This window comes from Podarcis tiliguerta, assembly GCF_965153285.1.
Source record: "Podarcis tiliguerta genome assembly, chromosome: 5".
Classification (NCBI taxonomy): Eukaryota; Metazoa; Chordata; class Lepidosauria; order Squamata; family Lacertidae; genus Podarcis; species Podarcis tiliguerta.
In genome coordinates, this window is record NC_139538.1 from 34708685 (window position 1) to 34723026 (window position 14342).

Genomic DNA, 14342 nt, shown 5'->3' on the forward strand with positions numbered 1-14342 from the left:
ACGTCCAATAAGCATTTATAAGCAGCATTTGTGGATTTAGCTTTCTGAGAAGATCCAATAATTTGATCTAACCATTTAGGAGATGCTGAAGCACCCAAGGCACACAGTCCACAAATAGACACCAACAGATGCAATTGAAGATGCTGCCATTCAGCACTCAGTAAATGTTATTTAACCGGCAATATGAAAGATGACAACCAAAATGCCGTCCAGCTGATTTAATGTATAAATTCCACAACCAACCCATTTCTTCCATGGAAAAGGCTGCCTATCTATCGTCAAATCTGGATTACCCCATAAAGTTAATTAGGCATGAGTTTATGGATCTCTGTTCCCTAAAGTATAGCTTCTCATCTGAGGCACCATTGCTATGCCTTGAAAGGGAAGCAGCCTGGAGTTGAGGGTGAAATTCAGTATCTCAATTTCCTCCTCAGGTTAAAGCCACCAATGCTAACCTTGAGCTCTCCATACACAAGATGAAATCGGAAGAAGCTGTGCTGAGAGACTCGTTAGCCAAGATGGGTGCTCTGAACGAAGGGTTGGCTCATGACAAAGTCAGCCTCAACCGCATAATTCTACAGGTAACAAAGACAGCCAGGATGTAGCAGAGGGTGTAGCTGAGTGTAGCCGCTGCTTATGTGAGCATGTAGGCACAGATGGCCCTACCATTGGGCAAGTGGAGTCAACTACCTCTGGCAGAGGATTTGAGTCAGCTTTAATTGTGGTGGAGGGTGAGATAACAGATTGTACCCCTGGTATAACAGTCACCTTAAGGGCTACAAACAGCATGCTGCAAATGATTTAGCAGAGCCCAATATTTAAAATTATCACTTCTAGTTGTGTTTGGAAGATGGCAGGAAACTGCTGTGAACCTTCGAGTAGTACTGTCTCTGCCTTGTGACAGAATGAGAGTTAAACTAAAGGAGAATATAATTGAATCTCTCATTAGTGTAAAATGTAAAAAACAGCTGTCTACAAGGTGTGGGGAGGAGTAGGGATATTGAATTGGGACACTGTTGCTGGGAGGGGGTCTGTTACCCTCTCACCCCCATTCACAATGCCAACATACCTGTGAAAACTCCCTGAAGCTATTGTTTATCCCGTTAGTATAGCATTTTTGTATGATACTGTACATTTTCCCTCATAGGGCAAACAGCAACTGGGGAAAGGGGGTGATCATCAGGAAAATGGTGTATGTGTTGGAGAGAGCTAATCTTCTCCTCCCTTAGTACCAGGGTCCCATTCCAACACACACACACACACACACACACCACCATCACTTTCTACAAAAGTGTAAAAATATGGAAGATCCAATAATGGACTTCTGTTGTCTCATCTTCTTTGGCCCTGTCAGATGCAAATTCAAAAACAAAATACAACTGCCCTGAATCCTAGTCTAAGCTTTTTTTTATGCTAAAACTATGGTAGCCATATCCTGGAAGAACATGCCCTGAATCCCGGTTTGCCTGTCAGTCCCTGAGTGTCCCTTGCTCAGAGCAAACAAAGCTCTCCTCAGTGGTTTCGCTGGCTGCCAAAATGCACACTTTCCTGTCAGCCTCTTTAAACCCATGGTGTGCCAGAAAGCTTTCGGCCTCATGAGCACCATCATCCCTGCAGGGCTTGTAACCGCCAAGAGCTTGTAACTTGCAGTGAGGCCTGAAATGGGGGGGACTCAAGAGTGCTCACACACTCCACAGCTTATGCCAACAGCATTTATAACTTCCGGAAGACTTCAAGCATGCGATTGCTGCCTAATGGAAGCTTGTAAGCTGCCTACAACAAGCACATGGGAAAATTCACCCAAGCACGGCTATCGTAGCCTTCAAGACTGTGCCCTCATTGAAGCGCCTGCTCAGTTTGGGGAGAAAGTAAAGTAAACCCTTTCCTGTCACCATTGATTTGTGCAAGTGGGGGACGGGGTGGGTAAGGAAGGGAAGCAAATGAAAACCTAAGGAAAATCCGGAGTCCAGAATTACCCCCAAAGTTTCTGCACTGTTGAAACTGTGAATCAGAAACTGAGCTGACTTAAGTGGATTTACTTTACTAGAAGGTCATTTTGATATGTCCACTGGAGTACAGTATGTGAGCAAAACCAGGCCCAAACAAAGGGAGTAGAATGAGAACTGATGGTAGGAGGTTTGGTTCAATCTAGATGTGCTTTTAATGGGCTGAATCCAATTAATGTGCATATTTTTAAAATTGTGAATAGCAACCAAAGACACACACACACAAAGACAGTGCAGAGAATGGGGAGGCATCCTTCCTTCTTCAAATAGCAGCTTGGGAAGCCAATTTTCATTTGGAGTACAAGTGGAGAAGGATAAACCCTTCCCGTATCTTGTGGTCTCATTGCTGTTTTCCCCTCTTCCCCTGCCCTGCGACTGTCGTTTAGGTTTTCTAAAATGTGTTAATTGCACTCACACAATTTATATCACATTTAGGCCTCATTTGCATGTCACCTCAAACAATAATTAAACTAAACTTAAGGTTTAAAGGTGGATGCTGGTGCACACTGCTGAAACTGCAGGCATTTGGCTCCACTCCACTCCTTCTGTTGTTGGCACACTGCTAGGAGTATATCTGAACTCATGAGTTGTTTCCCCCAAACAAACTACAAGTAGGGGTGTTGTAAAATTCTGATGAAAACAGAAAAAAAAGCAGAAATTGGTGCAGTCCACACATTTCGTTTGTGGTCAGGGATGGAATTCTGTCAAGTGAGTCTGATCAGTATTGGTTCGCATTGTGTTGCTTTTCTAACTCTGCAAATGGTATGCAATGAATGACTTAAAAAAAAAGCATTGCTTTAACATTTCCTTTACATTGAAGGTTTACAAATACTTATGTAAACTTATGTTAAATACTGATCAGCAAAACAAATAACTGCACTGAAAAAGAAACAGCGCTGATTCTGACAAGCACAAGTTGGAACAGAAACCACTGCCTTCTTTTAGCTCTACCCATGAGCTGTAAGCCAAGAGCAAACATCGTTTATAATTCATGCTTTGTTTGGAGAGAAATAAGCCACAACCCTGAGTTTGGACATAACGCTAAGCCAGACCATGGGTTAGCTCCTGTCAACGCGGCAGGAGAAGGAGGAGAGAAGAGTCATGATGTCAGCGGTGTGTGTACGACTACACTGTGTGTTCTCCTTTAAATCAATGTTTAGTTTGAAGAGACGTGCAAAAAAGTAAAGGTAAAGGACCCCTGACAGTTAAGGTCAGTCACAGATGACTCTGGGGTTGCGGCGCTCAGCTCGCTTTAGAGACCGTGTTTGTCCGCACAGTTTTTCCAGGTCATGTGGCCAGCATGACTAAGCTGCTTCTGGCGCAACAGAACACCGAAACCAGAGCAGCGCATGGAAACACTGTTTACCTTCCCGCCAGAGCAGTACCTATTTATCTACTTGCACTTTTTGGCATGCTTTCAAACTGCTAGGTTGGCAGGAGCTGGGACCGAGCAACGGGAGCTCACCCCGTTGTGGGGATTCGAACCGCCGACCTTCAGATCAGCAAGCCCAAGAGGCTCAGTGGTTTAGACCACAGCAGCACCCATGTCCTAGAGATGTGCAAGCTAGACCATAATTTGGTCCTTTGAATCTCTGTGTTGGTGGAGAGAAATGGCAAAAAAAAGGAGCTATTGCTCTATTTTTACACTTGAAACGTAATCAGATTTTTCCCAAGTTGGTTTTTACCACAAATGCAAAAGCAAAATAACCCCCCCCCCATTGACCAGAATATACATTTGAATAACAGAAGGTGTCCCTCCCATTTTCTCTTCTGTGCTAATGATTGCACATTCAAATTCAACAATAAATCCAGGGGTCGTGTTTGAAAGTGCCATAAGGATGTGTCCTCGTTCCCTTTCTGCCAAGGCTAGCCCACCTTTTGTTTTTCTGCTGGATCATCTCCCCCCGCCACTTTTAGAGCCTGCAAACCCCCGTCTTTCCTCTTGTTGTGCAGCTTGAAGAGGAGAAGAGCAGGCTTTCGAGTAGGAAGCGGGAGCTGGAACAAGAGCAAGCCGGTTGGCGTGAGCAGCTGGCCCACTTGGAGCAAGAACTGATGCACACGAGGGCAGAGAAGCAGGGGCTGGAGCAGAACTTCAAGGCCTCAGAAGAGAAGCAGGAGAGACTGGAAGGGGAAGTGGCCTCGCTCCACAGGGAGAGAATCCAGTTTCAGGACCAAATAATGCAGGTATGAAACAGAGGGCAGAACACAGTACCTTTTCATTGCCTCAGGATACAGTAAGGATGTGAATAAGAGAGGACTTTTGTCTTCCTGGTTGAGTACTCTGCTGGGGAGGGGACAAATGGGGCATGATAGATCACTAAGTCTTTCCTGTTGCAGCCAAACATGAGATTTGGAGTAAATTATGTGAATTACAAAAACTTGGCCCTTCGGTTGCTTTCCTGGTTGCAAAAGTTGTGGGAAGCAGGAGTGCATCACTTGGCATTCCTCACCCCCCACCCCGCAACCCCAATGATTGCTAACATATTGGTTTGGCAGGTTTGATCTGCTGGAAATGCAGAGGTTTGATGTGTTGAAAGCATTATACAGTATTGCATTTCAGTTGCCAATTGAGCTCTGATCACAGTAGAGATATAACTTGTGCTCGAGTGTTATTGTGCTTGGATCTGTTACTCCGATATAAAAAGACTTTTATAAATAAATTTAAGAATATAATATGCGAAAGGTTCCAGTGAGAAACGCCACTTGTTGATTCAGATGGTTGCTCATAATAACTAGGTTGGCCCTGACACAAGAGCACATCTTGGCGATACACTCGGCAAAGCTTCTGCAATACAGTTGATCCAAACAAACCATTTTGGGATTCTTGTCCAGAAGAAGCACTGAGTTCAGAGGCTGTCCTAAGCACACTCAGCCCAAGGACGGCTGGTAGTTTAATTCTTTATTGACAAATACGGCTGGTAGTTTAATTCTTTATTGACAAAGCACACACTTACGGTGCACCTTTGGTGCACAGAGAAAACACACACAAACTTCTGCCGACTTCAGTAGCTGGCTTCCCCTCCTCAGGCTGGTGTTCTGAGCTAGACTGGTGGAGCAACAGCATAACCACACCTCCACCTGACCTTAAGGACCGGCATCTGACGGGGCGAGCACAAGCAACCTGTGACTTCTCATACACTCCTGCCCTTACTCCAGCCCCAGTTCCTGACCTGTGTCATTCACCCTCTCTTCTCTTTCTGTGGTGGAGGGTGGGGTGATTAAAATAAAATAAAAAATCAATCCTCCTGTCAGACTGGGAATATCCCCTCATTCACACAGTTTAGGATATTCCACCATTCTTCGGTAGAGTTTCTTTTCTTTCAGAAAAGTAAGTGGCTCACATATATGTCAAACAAAGCTTTAATAATAAAGAAAATAACATACTATCTGAGAGAAACTAAAACATCATGAGGCAAGAATGACAGTTGGCCTCTCTAACTGAACTAAACTGGACACCTGAAGGGAGGGGCCGATTCCGGAGCACAACACAAAAGCTCCACCCACCAGATGGCAGGCATTCTACTATTCAAATTAGGCCCCTGTGGTTTTTTAACACAGTGTCCTTCTGCTCAGACTCTTCCCTCCCTCCAGCTCTGAGTGCTGCCTCACAGGAGGCACCAAACCCCATAAATTGCTGTTCCCTTCCCCTGGGGCAGCCTCTGACCCTGTGGCATCTGCCACGCACTCCTCAGCACCCTGCCAGTCCCTGACAGAGGCACAGCTCTGCCAAACTACTGCCCTTAAGAGGAGTGTTTTATATCAGGGATGGAAAGCTGGTGGTTCTCCATACATTGTTAGATGACAACTCCTCAGCCATCGTCTTTGACCACTGAGCGGAAGGACTGTAGCTCAGTGGTCCAGCTACTATGTTGCATGCAGAAGAACTCAGGTTCAGGCCCCAGCATCTCCAGGTCACTGTGGAAGAGAGAACACTCTCTGAAATCCTGAAAAGCTTCTGCCAGTCAGTGTAGGCAGGCCTGAGCCTGATGGATCAGTGTTCTGACTCAGTAGAAGGAGGTTTCCTATGTTCCATGCTGCCCAGGGCTGATGGCAGCTGAAGTCTAACAACACTTGGAGAAGCCACCCCAGTTTACAGGGTTGTGTAGCCAGGATCCTAATTAGGCTCTTAATTTCCTGCTCTTACTCTCTCACACACTTCCTCTGCTTTTTGCCAGCTGAACAGCCAGAAGCAAACTCTAGGTGAGCAGCTGGCCCAGAGCCACCGAGAGATGGAGATGCAAGCAGACTCCTTGCTCCGTACGCTGCAAGAGAAGGAAGACATGGCTAAGGAAAAGGCACAGGTGGTTGTGGAGCTCACTGCGCTGGAGAGGCACAAGAAGTTGTTAACAGAGGAGGCAGATGCTCTCAGGTAATGCCCAGTGGCTATGAAACAACTGGTGGTCTCCTGAAGACTGGCATGCAAATTAACTTAAGGGAGGGGTGGCATGAGGCAAAGTCATGCAACCTAAGCCAGTAAGCCTTGCTTCACCCTGTTTTAAAGCGTAAGCCTGTGGATATGCTTCACTTGTACACCATACCATAGTTCATAACAGGCTCAGTGTCTTGGTTTCAGCCTTGCTCTTTGTTTCAGTCAAATATATATTTTCCCTTTTCCCTTCTGGCCTGTCCAGGCAGCAACTGCCTATGCCCCTCAGTTCAGTGCTTCTGCGCTAAATGAGAAGCACAGGAAGCTAGCTAAGTGTAAACCTGCAGGCAGGTGCCCTTTTATTTGTTGCACATTTCCTGGTCTCTGGACTTCCTGTGGATGAGCAGGGCTGGCAGAGTACCTGTGGTGGATGGGGATCATTGGTGCCAACAAGCTTTCTGGGGTAGTGGATAAATAGATGCCTGTAGAATCCAGGCATTGACAGCTTAATTGACTGGCCTTGATTATTTCCTGATGTGCTTTAGAGTGGAGAAGGAGTCCCTGGAAACCAGCCTTTTTGAGGCACAAGAACTGGCAGCACAGCTGGAAGCTCGCAAGGAACAACTAGAAGGAGAGAACCAAGGCATCAAGCTTGCCAGAAAGGCTCTTCAAGGTATAGTACACACATTATTCAGTCTGATTCAAAACTCCATGGAATCTTCGCTTTAAATTATTAAGGTGTGCACAAACCATACATTGAAAGCACATGGCTTCCCCCAAAGAATTCTGGGAACTAGTTTGTTAAGAGTGTTGGGAAGCATAGCTCTGTAAAAGGTAAAATACAGTTCCTAGGAGTCTTTGACAGAAGACATGTGTTTTAAACGTATGGTATGTATACAGCCATTGTTAAATGGTTAGGATACCACTGAAACTGCCCAATAAATTTTTTTTAGAAAACCACCTCACCTGTTATCTGACTATACCTGACTATACCTGATTATACAGGCAGCCCTGTTCAGGGAAGTTTTTAATGTGTGACATTTTAATGTATTCTTAATCTTTGTTGGAAGCCTCCCAGAGTGCCTGGGGAAACCCAGCCAGATGGGTGGGGTACAAATAATAATGATAATAATAATAATAATAATAACAACAACAACAACAACAATAACAACAACAACAACAATAAAATTATTATTATTATTATTATTATATAACTGGTTATTGGTGACACACATTCAAATTACCATTTAACATAATTTTGCATCAAGATCAGCCAATGAACAGGTTTCCAGACTTACTTGTTTTATCCTATCTTTTTGTGATGGCTTACATCTTGGTTAAAACCACATATATAAAGCCAGATGCAATAAAACATATCAGTGCAAAAATACAATTTATAAAAATGATATTTTATAAAAAGCAGTGTGGGTGCAAGAGACTTTTAAAGCCTCTTTCTTAAAAAATGACAGCAATGAAGCTGAAATAACTGCTTGCTGAATTGTTCCCTCTGTTGAAGAAACAATTTGTTGTCACAGCCTATACTGAAAAGTTGCCCAAGGATCTGTCCTGGATGGTGTTTGTTTTCTTTCATAGGGGAATTGGGAAAAGCCCAGCATGAACTTGAGCTTCGGGAAACCACACTGAGGCGAGAAATAGAGATGTTGAAGCTCCAGATAACTGAGGAGCAACAAGGGTTCCAACAGGTCATAAAGAACCAGAAGCTGGGTTTTGAGGAGGACCTCGAGCGCCTCAGAAAAGAGAAGGTCAGTGCTGAAGACTCCTAACCCTTATGCGGCCAAATCCTTCGGTCCACTGTCAGTGATGGTTGAAATGAGTGAAAGCTGGGTACTAGAAAATTGCCATGTCCACTAACCAAATCTAGTTCTAGTGTTCAATAGTAAGTCACTTTCATTGTCATTAGAGCAACGAGAGGGTTCTGGGTGACTCCAGACTGTTATTATTTTGTGGGAGGGACTTGAGTGCATACTGGATATTTAGGTATGTACAGTTCAAGTAGATTAAAGTGCTCTGTCAACCTGTCTGATGATTGCTGTTTGCCCACTCCAGTCTAGTTATGTAGCAGCTCCCAACATGCCAATGTTAATATAATAATAATAATAATAATAATAATAATAATAATAATAATAATAATGATGATGATGTGGTAGTGGTGAAGCTAGCAACCATTGGTGCTGAGAGAGACTGTATAACTGTTCTTTCTCCTCTATACTGTGAGTTGTTGTGGTTTCAAGACTACTTGAGATGATAGGAGCTGATTTCCAAGCACATCACAAGTTGTATACATATATTGAATGAGTTGTGAAGAACACTCATGTGGTATAAATTTGAATGCTTCCTTCATAATACCCGTTAATAAGGAGTAGCTCTTTTCCTAGTAATAACAGTGTTGAGCAGTGGTGTAGTATAATGGCTGGTACTTGAATAGGGAAACATGGTTTCAAATTTCTCCTCAGCCATGACAATGCACTAGTCATTGTATCTCAGCCTAAACTTCCTGAAAGGGTTCTTGTAAGAATATAAAGGGAAGGGAAACTACATGTACACTACCCTGAGGTCCTTGAAGAAATGATAAAATGTGTTAATAATAATACTTAACATTTATAAGGGAGGCGCAGGTGGCGCTGTGGTTTAAACCACTGAGCCTCTTGTACTTGCCAATCGGAAGGTCGGCGGTTTGAATCCGCACAATAGAGTGAGCTCTCATTGCTCTTTCCCAGCTTCTGCCAACCTAGCAGTTTGAAAGCACACTAGTGCAAGTAGATAAATAGGTACCGCTGTGGTGGGATGGTAAACAGCATTTCTGTGCACTCTGGCACTTTTCATGGTGTCCCATTGTGCCAGAAGCGGTTTAGTCATGCTGGCCACATGACATGGAAAGCTGTCTGTAGACAAACGCTGGCTCCCTCGGCCTGAAAGTGAGATGAGCGCTGCGCCCTGTTGTTGCCTTTGACTGGACTTAAACATCCAGGGGTCCTTTACCTTTATCTTACATTTATATGCAGCGCTCTTTTACCTGTATATAGGCAGCTGTGATTTCTACATAGGTATGGCCTTTATACCTGTCAAATAGGTATGGCCTTTATACCTTTATACCTGTCAAATATACATGTGTATTAAATGATTCAAACTGGATTCTAATTACAGGATGTACCACATTTGGGTGGTTTCCTTTTCACTGGAGTCCTGTTAGACTCTGTCATGGTTTCTTTGAACTGCTTTGAATATGTTTGAGACTGGAAATCTGAGGCAGGCACTGGAGATAAGGATTTGGTGGCAAGGAACTTGCTTGTGTTCAACACCAATAGGAGCATTGCTAGGTGCTTAAAAGACTCAGGGCAAAAGGCTACAGACACAACTCTGCATAACATATGAATATACTAATATATATGTACAGATGCAAATGTAGAATTTAAATGTCACAGTAGGAAAACCAACAAATTTCCAATCAAAATAAGCCCAGATAAATCATTCCATTAATTTGGATCCTAGCCCCAATCAGTTCCTCTTCATTTCTCCCAATTAATCCTGCTCCAAATTAATTCAATTCCCATTCAATTCCCCCTCTTCTCTAGATAATTTATTCCCACAAAATTAAATAATATCCTGCTCAGTTAACTAAGATCACTCCTGTTCAATTTCTCCCAAATTCACCATCTACCAGAAACACTCAGTACATTTAGAAAAAGTTTGGGTGGGGGTCTGTGCCCCATGATCCCATTCTTGCAACACCCCTGGATACTAGTGTTATGTACTGAGTTGAATAGGATCCAAAATGCAGCAGTCTGATTGGTCCTAGAACAATAGGATCCAAAATGCAGCAGTCTGATTGGTCCTAGAACAATAGGATTCAGAATGCAGCAGTCTGATTGGTCCTAGAACAATGCAGCAGTATGATTGGTCTGCAGGAGCCACCCAATCCAGCTCCAGATGGAAGTGAATCCACAACCTGATTGGCCTACAGGAGAATTCCAGAATTAGCCAATCACGAGCAGCCCATTGTGTAAATAACGTATATAAAGCAGATACTGTGGGGGAACTTTCATTCCTCCTCACCACTATGAGCTGAATAAAGAGCATGAAATCCACTCTCGACTCTGAGCATATTTAAACTAGTTTACCTGATGACTTCCTGCTCTGCTGACACCAGGAGGCCCTGCATCTGGCATTGATTGAGGAGAAAGACGAGGTTGTGCATCATCTTCAGCAAGAGAGGGAAGAACTGGCATCCAAGTATGAAGCTGAAAAAAGGGAGTTCATGGAGGAGATCCTCTCTTTGCAGCAGAACCGGGATGAAAGCCTCCTCCTGCTAGAGAATGAAAAACAGAAGGTGAGAAGAGAGTAACATTAGTGGGAAGTAAGCTAGCTGCTTTCAAGCCATGGTTTGGCTTAGCGTGAGGTATAAACCAGGCCACTGTCTGTGTAACACTACTGCCACAGCTCTAACCATTGTGCCCAGCCAGCATGGATAATGGTTAGGGTTGTTGGAGTTGGGAACAGGAGCCTAAAGGATCACATGTGTTTCCCTCTTGAGCCCATGTATTTTATTTCTTGCTATAGGTGGCGCTGTGGGTTAAACCACAGAGCCTAGGCCTTGCCAATCAGAAGGTCGGTGGTTCAAATCCCCTCGATGGGGTGAGCTCCCGTTGCTCGGGCCCTGCTCCTGCCAACCTAGCAGTTCAAAAGCACGTCAAAGTGCAAGTAGATAAATAGGTACCGCTCCAGCAGGAAGGTAAACAGCGTTTCTGTGTGCTGCTCTGGTTCACCAGAAGCGGCTTAGTCATGCTGGCCACATGACCCGGAAGCTGTACGCCGGCTCCCTCGGCCAGTAGAGCAAGATGAGCGCCACAACCCCAGAGTCGTCCATGACTGGACCTAATGGTCAGGGGTCCCTTTACCTTTACTGTGGTACCTCGGGTTAAGTACTTAATTCATTCCAGAAGTCTGTTCTTAACCTGAAACTGTTCTTAACCTGAAGCACCACTTTAGCTAATGGGGCCTCCTGCTGCTGCCGCGCCACCGGAGCATGTTTTCTGTTCTCATCCTGAAGCAAAGTTCTTAACGCGAGGTACTATTTCTGGATTAGCGGAGTCTGTAACCTGAAGTGTATGTAACCTGAAGCGTATGTAACCCGAGGTACCATGGTATGAGCCATCCTTAGGACTCGTGTTATGGGGTGCCCAACAAATGCTAATAATAAATAATAAAAATGTAATTTCCAGGGCATTATGAATATTGTTTACATATGTGAGGGTTTCCTTTCTACCTCCAGGCTTTGTCCAAGAAGGAAGCAGAGAAGAATATCCTTTTAGAAAAGCTCAGTGAGTCACAACGCGAACTCACAGTTGCCAGGTCAGAGTTTGACCGGGTGAAGCTGGAAGCTCTGAACCGCCAGGAGCAAGACAAGGTGAACTCTGGGCTTTGTGATTTTTTTCCATGGCAGGGAATGCAAATATTGAAATGCCTAGCAAGATAGTGGTGGGGTATTGCCATCTCCTGAAATTCCTAACTCAGCCTATGATCAACTGACAATTAAGAGAAGGAATGAAACATACCTGCGGGAAAATAAAATGAAAAACATGTTTACTTCCAGCAGAAATATAAACAGAAAAGGGGAAGTGGAACTTTATGGGGTCATAAGCAACACTTTGTGCTTTAACATGCAGCACTTCAAGGAACCCAGAAATAGATTGCCACATCTCTTTTCCCTCAGCTGCAGCTCTGTTGTTATTAGGGATGTTGGAGAATATTGATGAAAACAGATGCAGGATTAAAATTACTGATGTTTGCTCATTTACCCCATGCCTGGAACAGAAATCAACCCCACAAATATGATCAGTATTCACTGTTGTTGCTTTCAATTTACAAATGATATGTGATTAATTATGTCAAACCTTCCCCACCCCATTCTCATTCTGTTTCCTTTGCATTGGAGTGTGGTAAACTAACATAATTACAATGTAATTTACATCATTGGCATAGTTATTTTTTGTAAATTGTGTAAGTTACATTATTTTGCCACAGTGAACAGTGAGACAAGTAACATAGTTTTGGGCAGAAGGCAAACTGTAGTGGAGTGGAAAAAGTGCTACATGTGATGGATTTAGGGTGGAACAGAAGACGAGGCCTTATTACATCCTTAATTATCATATTCCTCCAAGGTCTCAACTCTGAAACACCCGTTAGCTTATGCAAGGCATGACACTTAGATTCGCAGACATTGTGTAGAATGGCATATATTGTCATTACTGTTACCAATAATTGTTTCCGGGGCACCTGCACCAATCAGAGCCACGCCTTGGTTTTTAAACATTTCAGGATTTGAATGGACTTCTGAAACGGATTAAGTTTGAGAACCAAGGTTCCACTGTATATGGTCCTTCTGTGGTCAGAGGGTCCACCGTTTATTACCATTTATGTATAGCAGGGTTGTCCAACACGTTGATCGTGATCTACTGGTCGATCCCTGTGAGGATTTGGTAGATCGTGATCGATCGCAGGCCTCCTTCCGGCCCCAGCCCCTCTCCCTGTGCCGGCCTCTATTGTTGCAGCAGGCAAGCCAGTGTTTAGAAATGGAGGCTGTTATCTGGCCAGCGATCGTAATGTTAGTGGCTGCTTCTGTTCCTCCCTCCCTCACAAGAGCTGCCAAAAAGTCCCTGACCACCTAAATAACGTGTCATCTCGCCTCCTTAAAAACAATTTTGACCTGAACCCCTAAAAAATGGGGGTAGATCACTGCCAGATTTTATTTTTGAAAGTAGTTTGCAGTCTCCTGGGAGTTGGCCACCCCTGATGTATAGGGTAGGCACCATCAGTTAGGATGTGCAAAGGAAACTATACACACACACATCAATCCAACTGTGGGGTTACTAGGAATGAAGACTCCCACTACAGTGGTGCCTCGCAAGACGAAAAGAATCCGTTCTGCGAGTCTCTTCGTCTTGCGGTTTTTTTTCGTCTTGCGAAGCAAGCCCATTAGCGGCATAACGGATTAGCCCTATTAGCGGCTTAGCGGGCTTAGCGGATCAGCTGATCCGCGGCTTAGCGGATCAGCTGTTAAGTGGCTTAGCGGCTTGGGAAAAAGGGGGGGAACCCCGCAGGAACTCGCAAGACATTTTCGTCTTGCGAAGCAAGCCCATAGCAAATTCGTTTTGCGAAGCACCTCCAAAACGGAAAACCCTTTCGTCTAGCGGGTTTTCCGTCTTGCGAGGCATTCGTCTTGCGGGGCACCACTGTATGCATCTCCCAGTAGAGCTGTGAATGTTCTGTGCATTGCTGAGAAGCCAGGTTGGCCTGTTCTGCTGTGCTGGCCACTACTGCTAGTGTCTACCTTCTTTGTCCGAATCTCATGAGAAGCCTTTTAGGGGAAGTGGATCTCGCTCCATATCAGGCTTGAACAGGACAGCAGGATTGCTCTGAGGGTGTTAATGAGGGGCAGAATAGTTTCTTGGGCACACTGTAGAATAAGGGGGAGGCTAAGCCGTGAGAAGGGGCCACTTGGGCCAGGAAAACAGCACGAGCAAAAAGATTTTTTCACCCCCTTCCTAATCCCATTCAGAGGCATCCACAGCTGCCTTTAACATTAGCATCTTTTAATGTGGGAAATCTGATCATAGATATCCCACCATCTCATCTAGTTGTGCCCTCATTTCCCTTCCTTTTTTTTTTTAAAAAAAAGAAATCTACAAGAGGAGATAGTTTTGAAGATGTGATGCTATCTACCCCAGTTGTTTCTGAGAAATTTGCAAAAGAAAACAGCTGGTGTAGACTACCCCTGTTGTTGAGGGACATAGGAGCTTTGGAGCATCAGATTACGGCTGCATCTAACTCAGTATACTGTCTGTGATGACCAACTCCAGTTCTTCAGGGTTTCAGAGAAGAGCCTTTCCCAGTCCTACCTGGAGATGCTGAGGTTTGAACCTGGAGCGTTCTGCCTGAATGGCATGTGGTCT

General features: G+C 44.4%; 1 protein-coding gene across 7 annotated transcripts in view; it reads left to right on the forward strand.

The window, feature by feature from the left end:
* The window catches only part of CROCC2 (ciliary rootlet coiled-coil, rootletin family member 2), an 85849-nt gene that overhangs the window by 31641 nt on the left and 39866 nt on the right, over nt 1-14342 (forward strand). For all 7 annotated transcript variants that reach the window (XM_083443066.1, XM_083443067.1, XM_083443068.1 and 4 more), the window contains 7 exons: nt 435-581; nt 3960-4190; nt 6182-6375; nt 6918-7045; nt 7966-8135; nt 10541-10720; nt 11663-11797. In XM_083443066.1, coding sequence (XP_083299192.1) covers nt 435-581; nt 3960-4190; nt 6182-6375; nt 6918-7045; nt 7966-8135; nt 10541-10720; nt 11663-11797 — 1185 coding nt within the window. The remainder of the gene's footprint in view (nt 1-434; nt 582-3959; nt 4191-6181; nt 6376-6917; nt 7046-7965; nt 8136-10540; nt 10721-11662; nt 11798-14342) is intronic.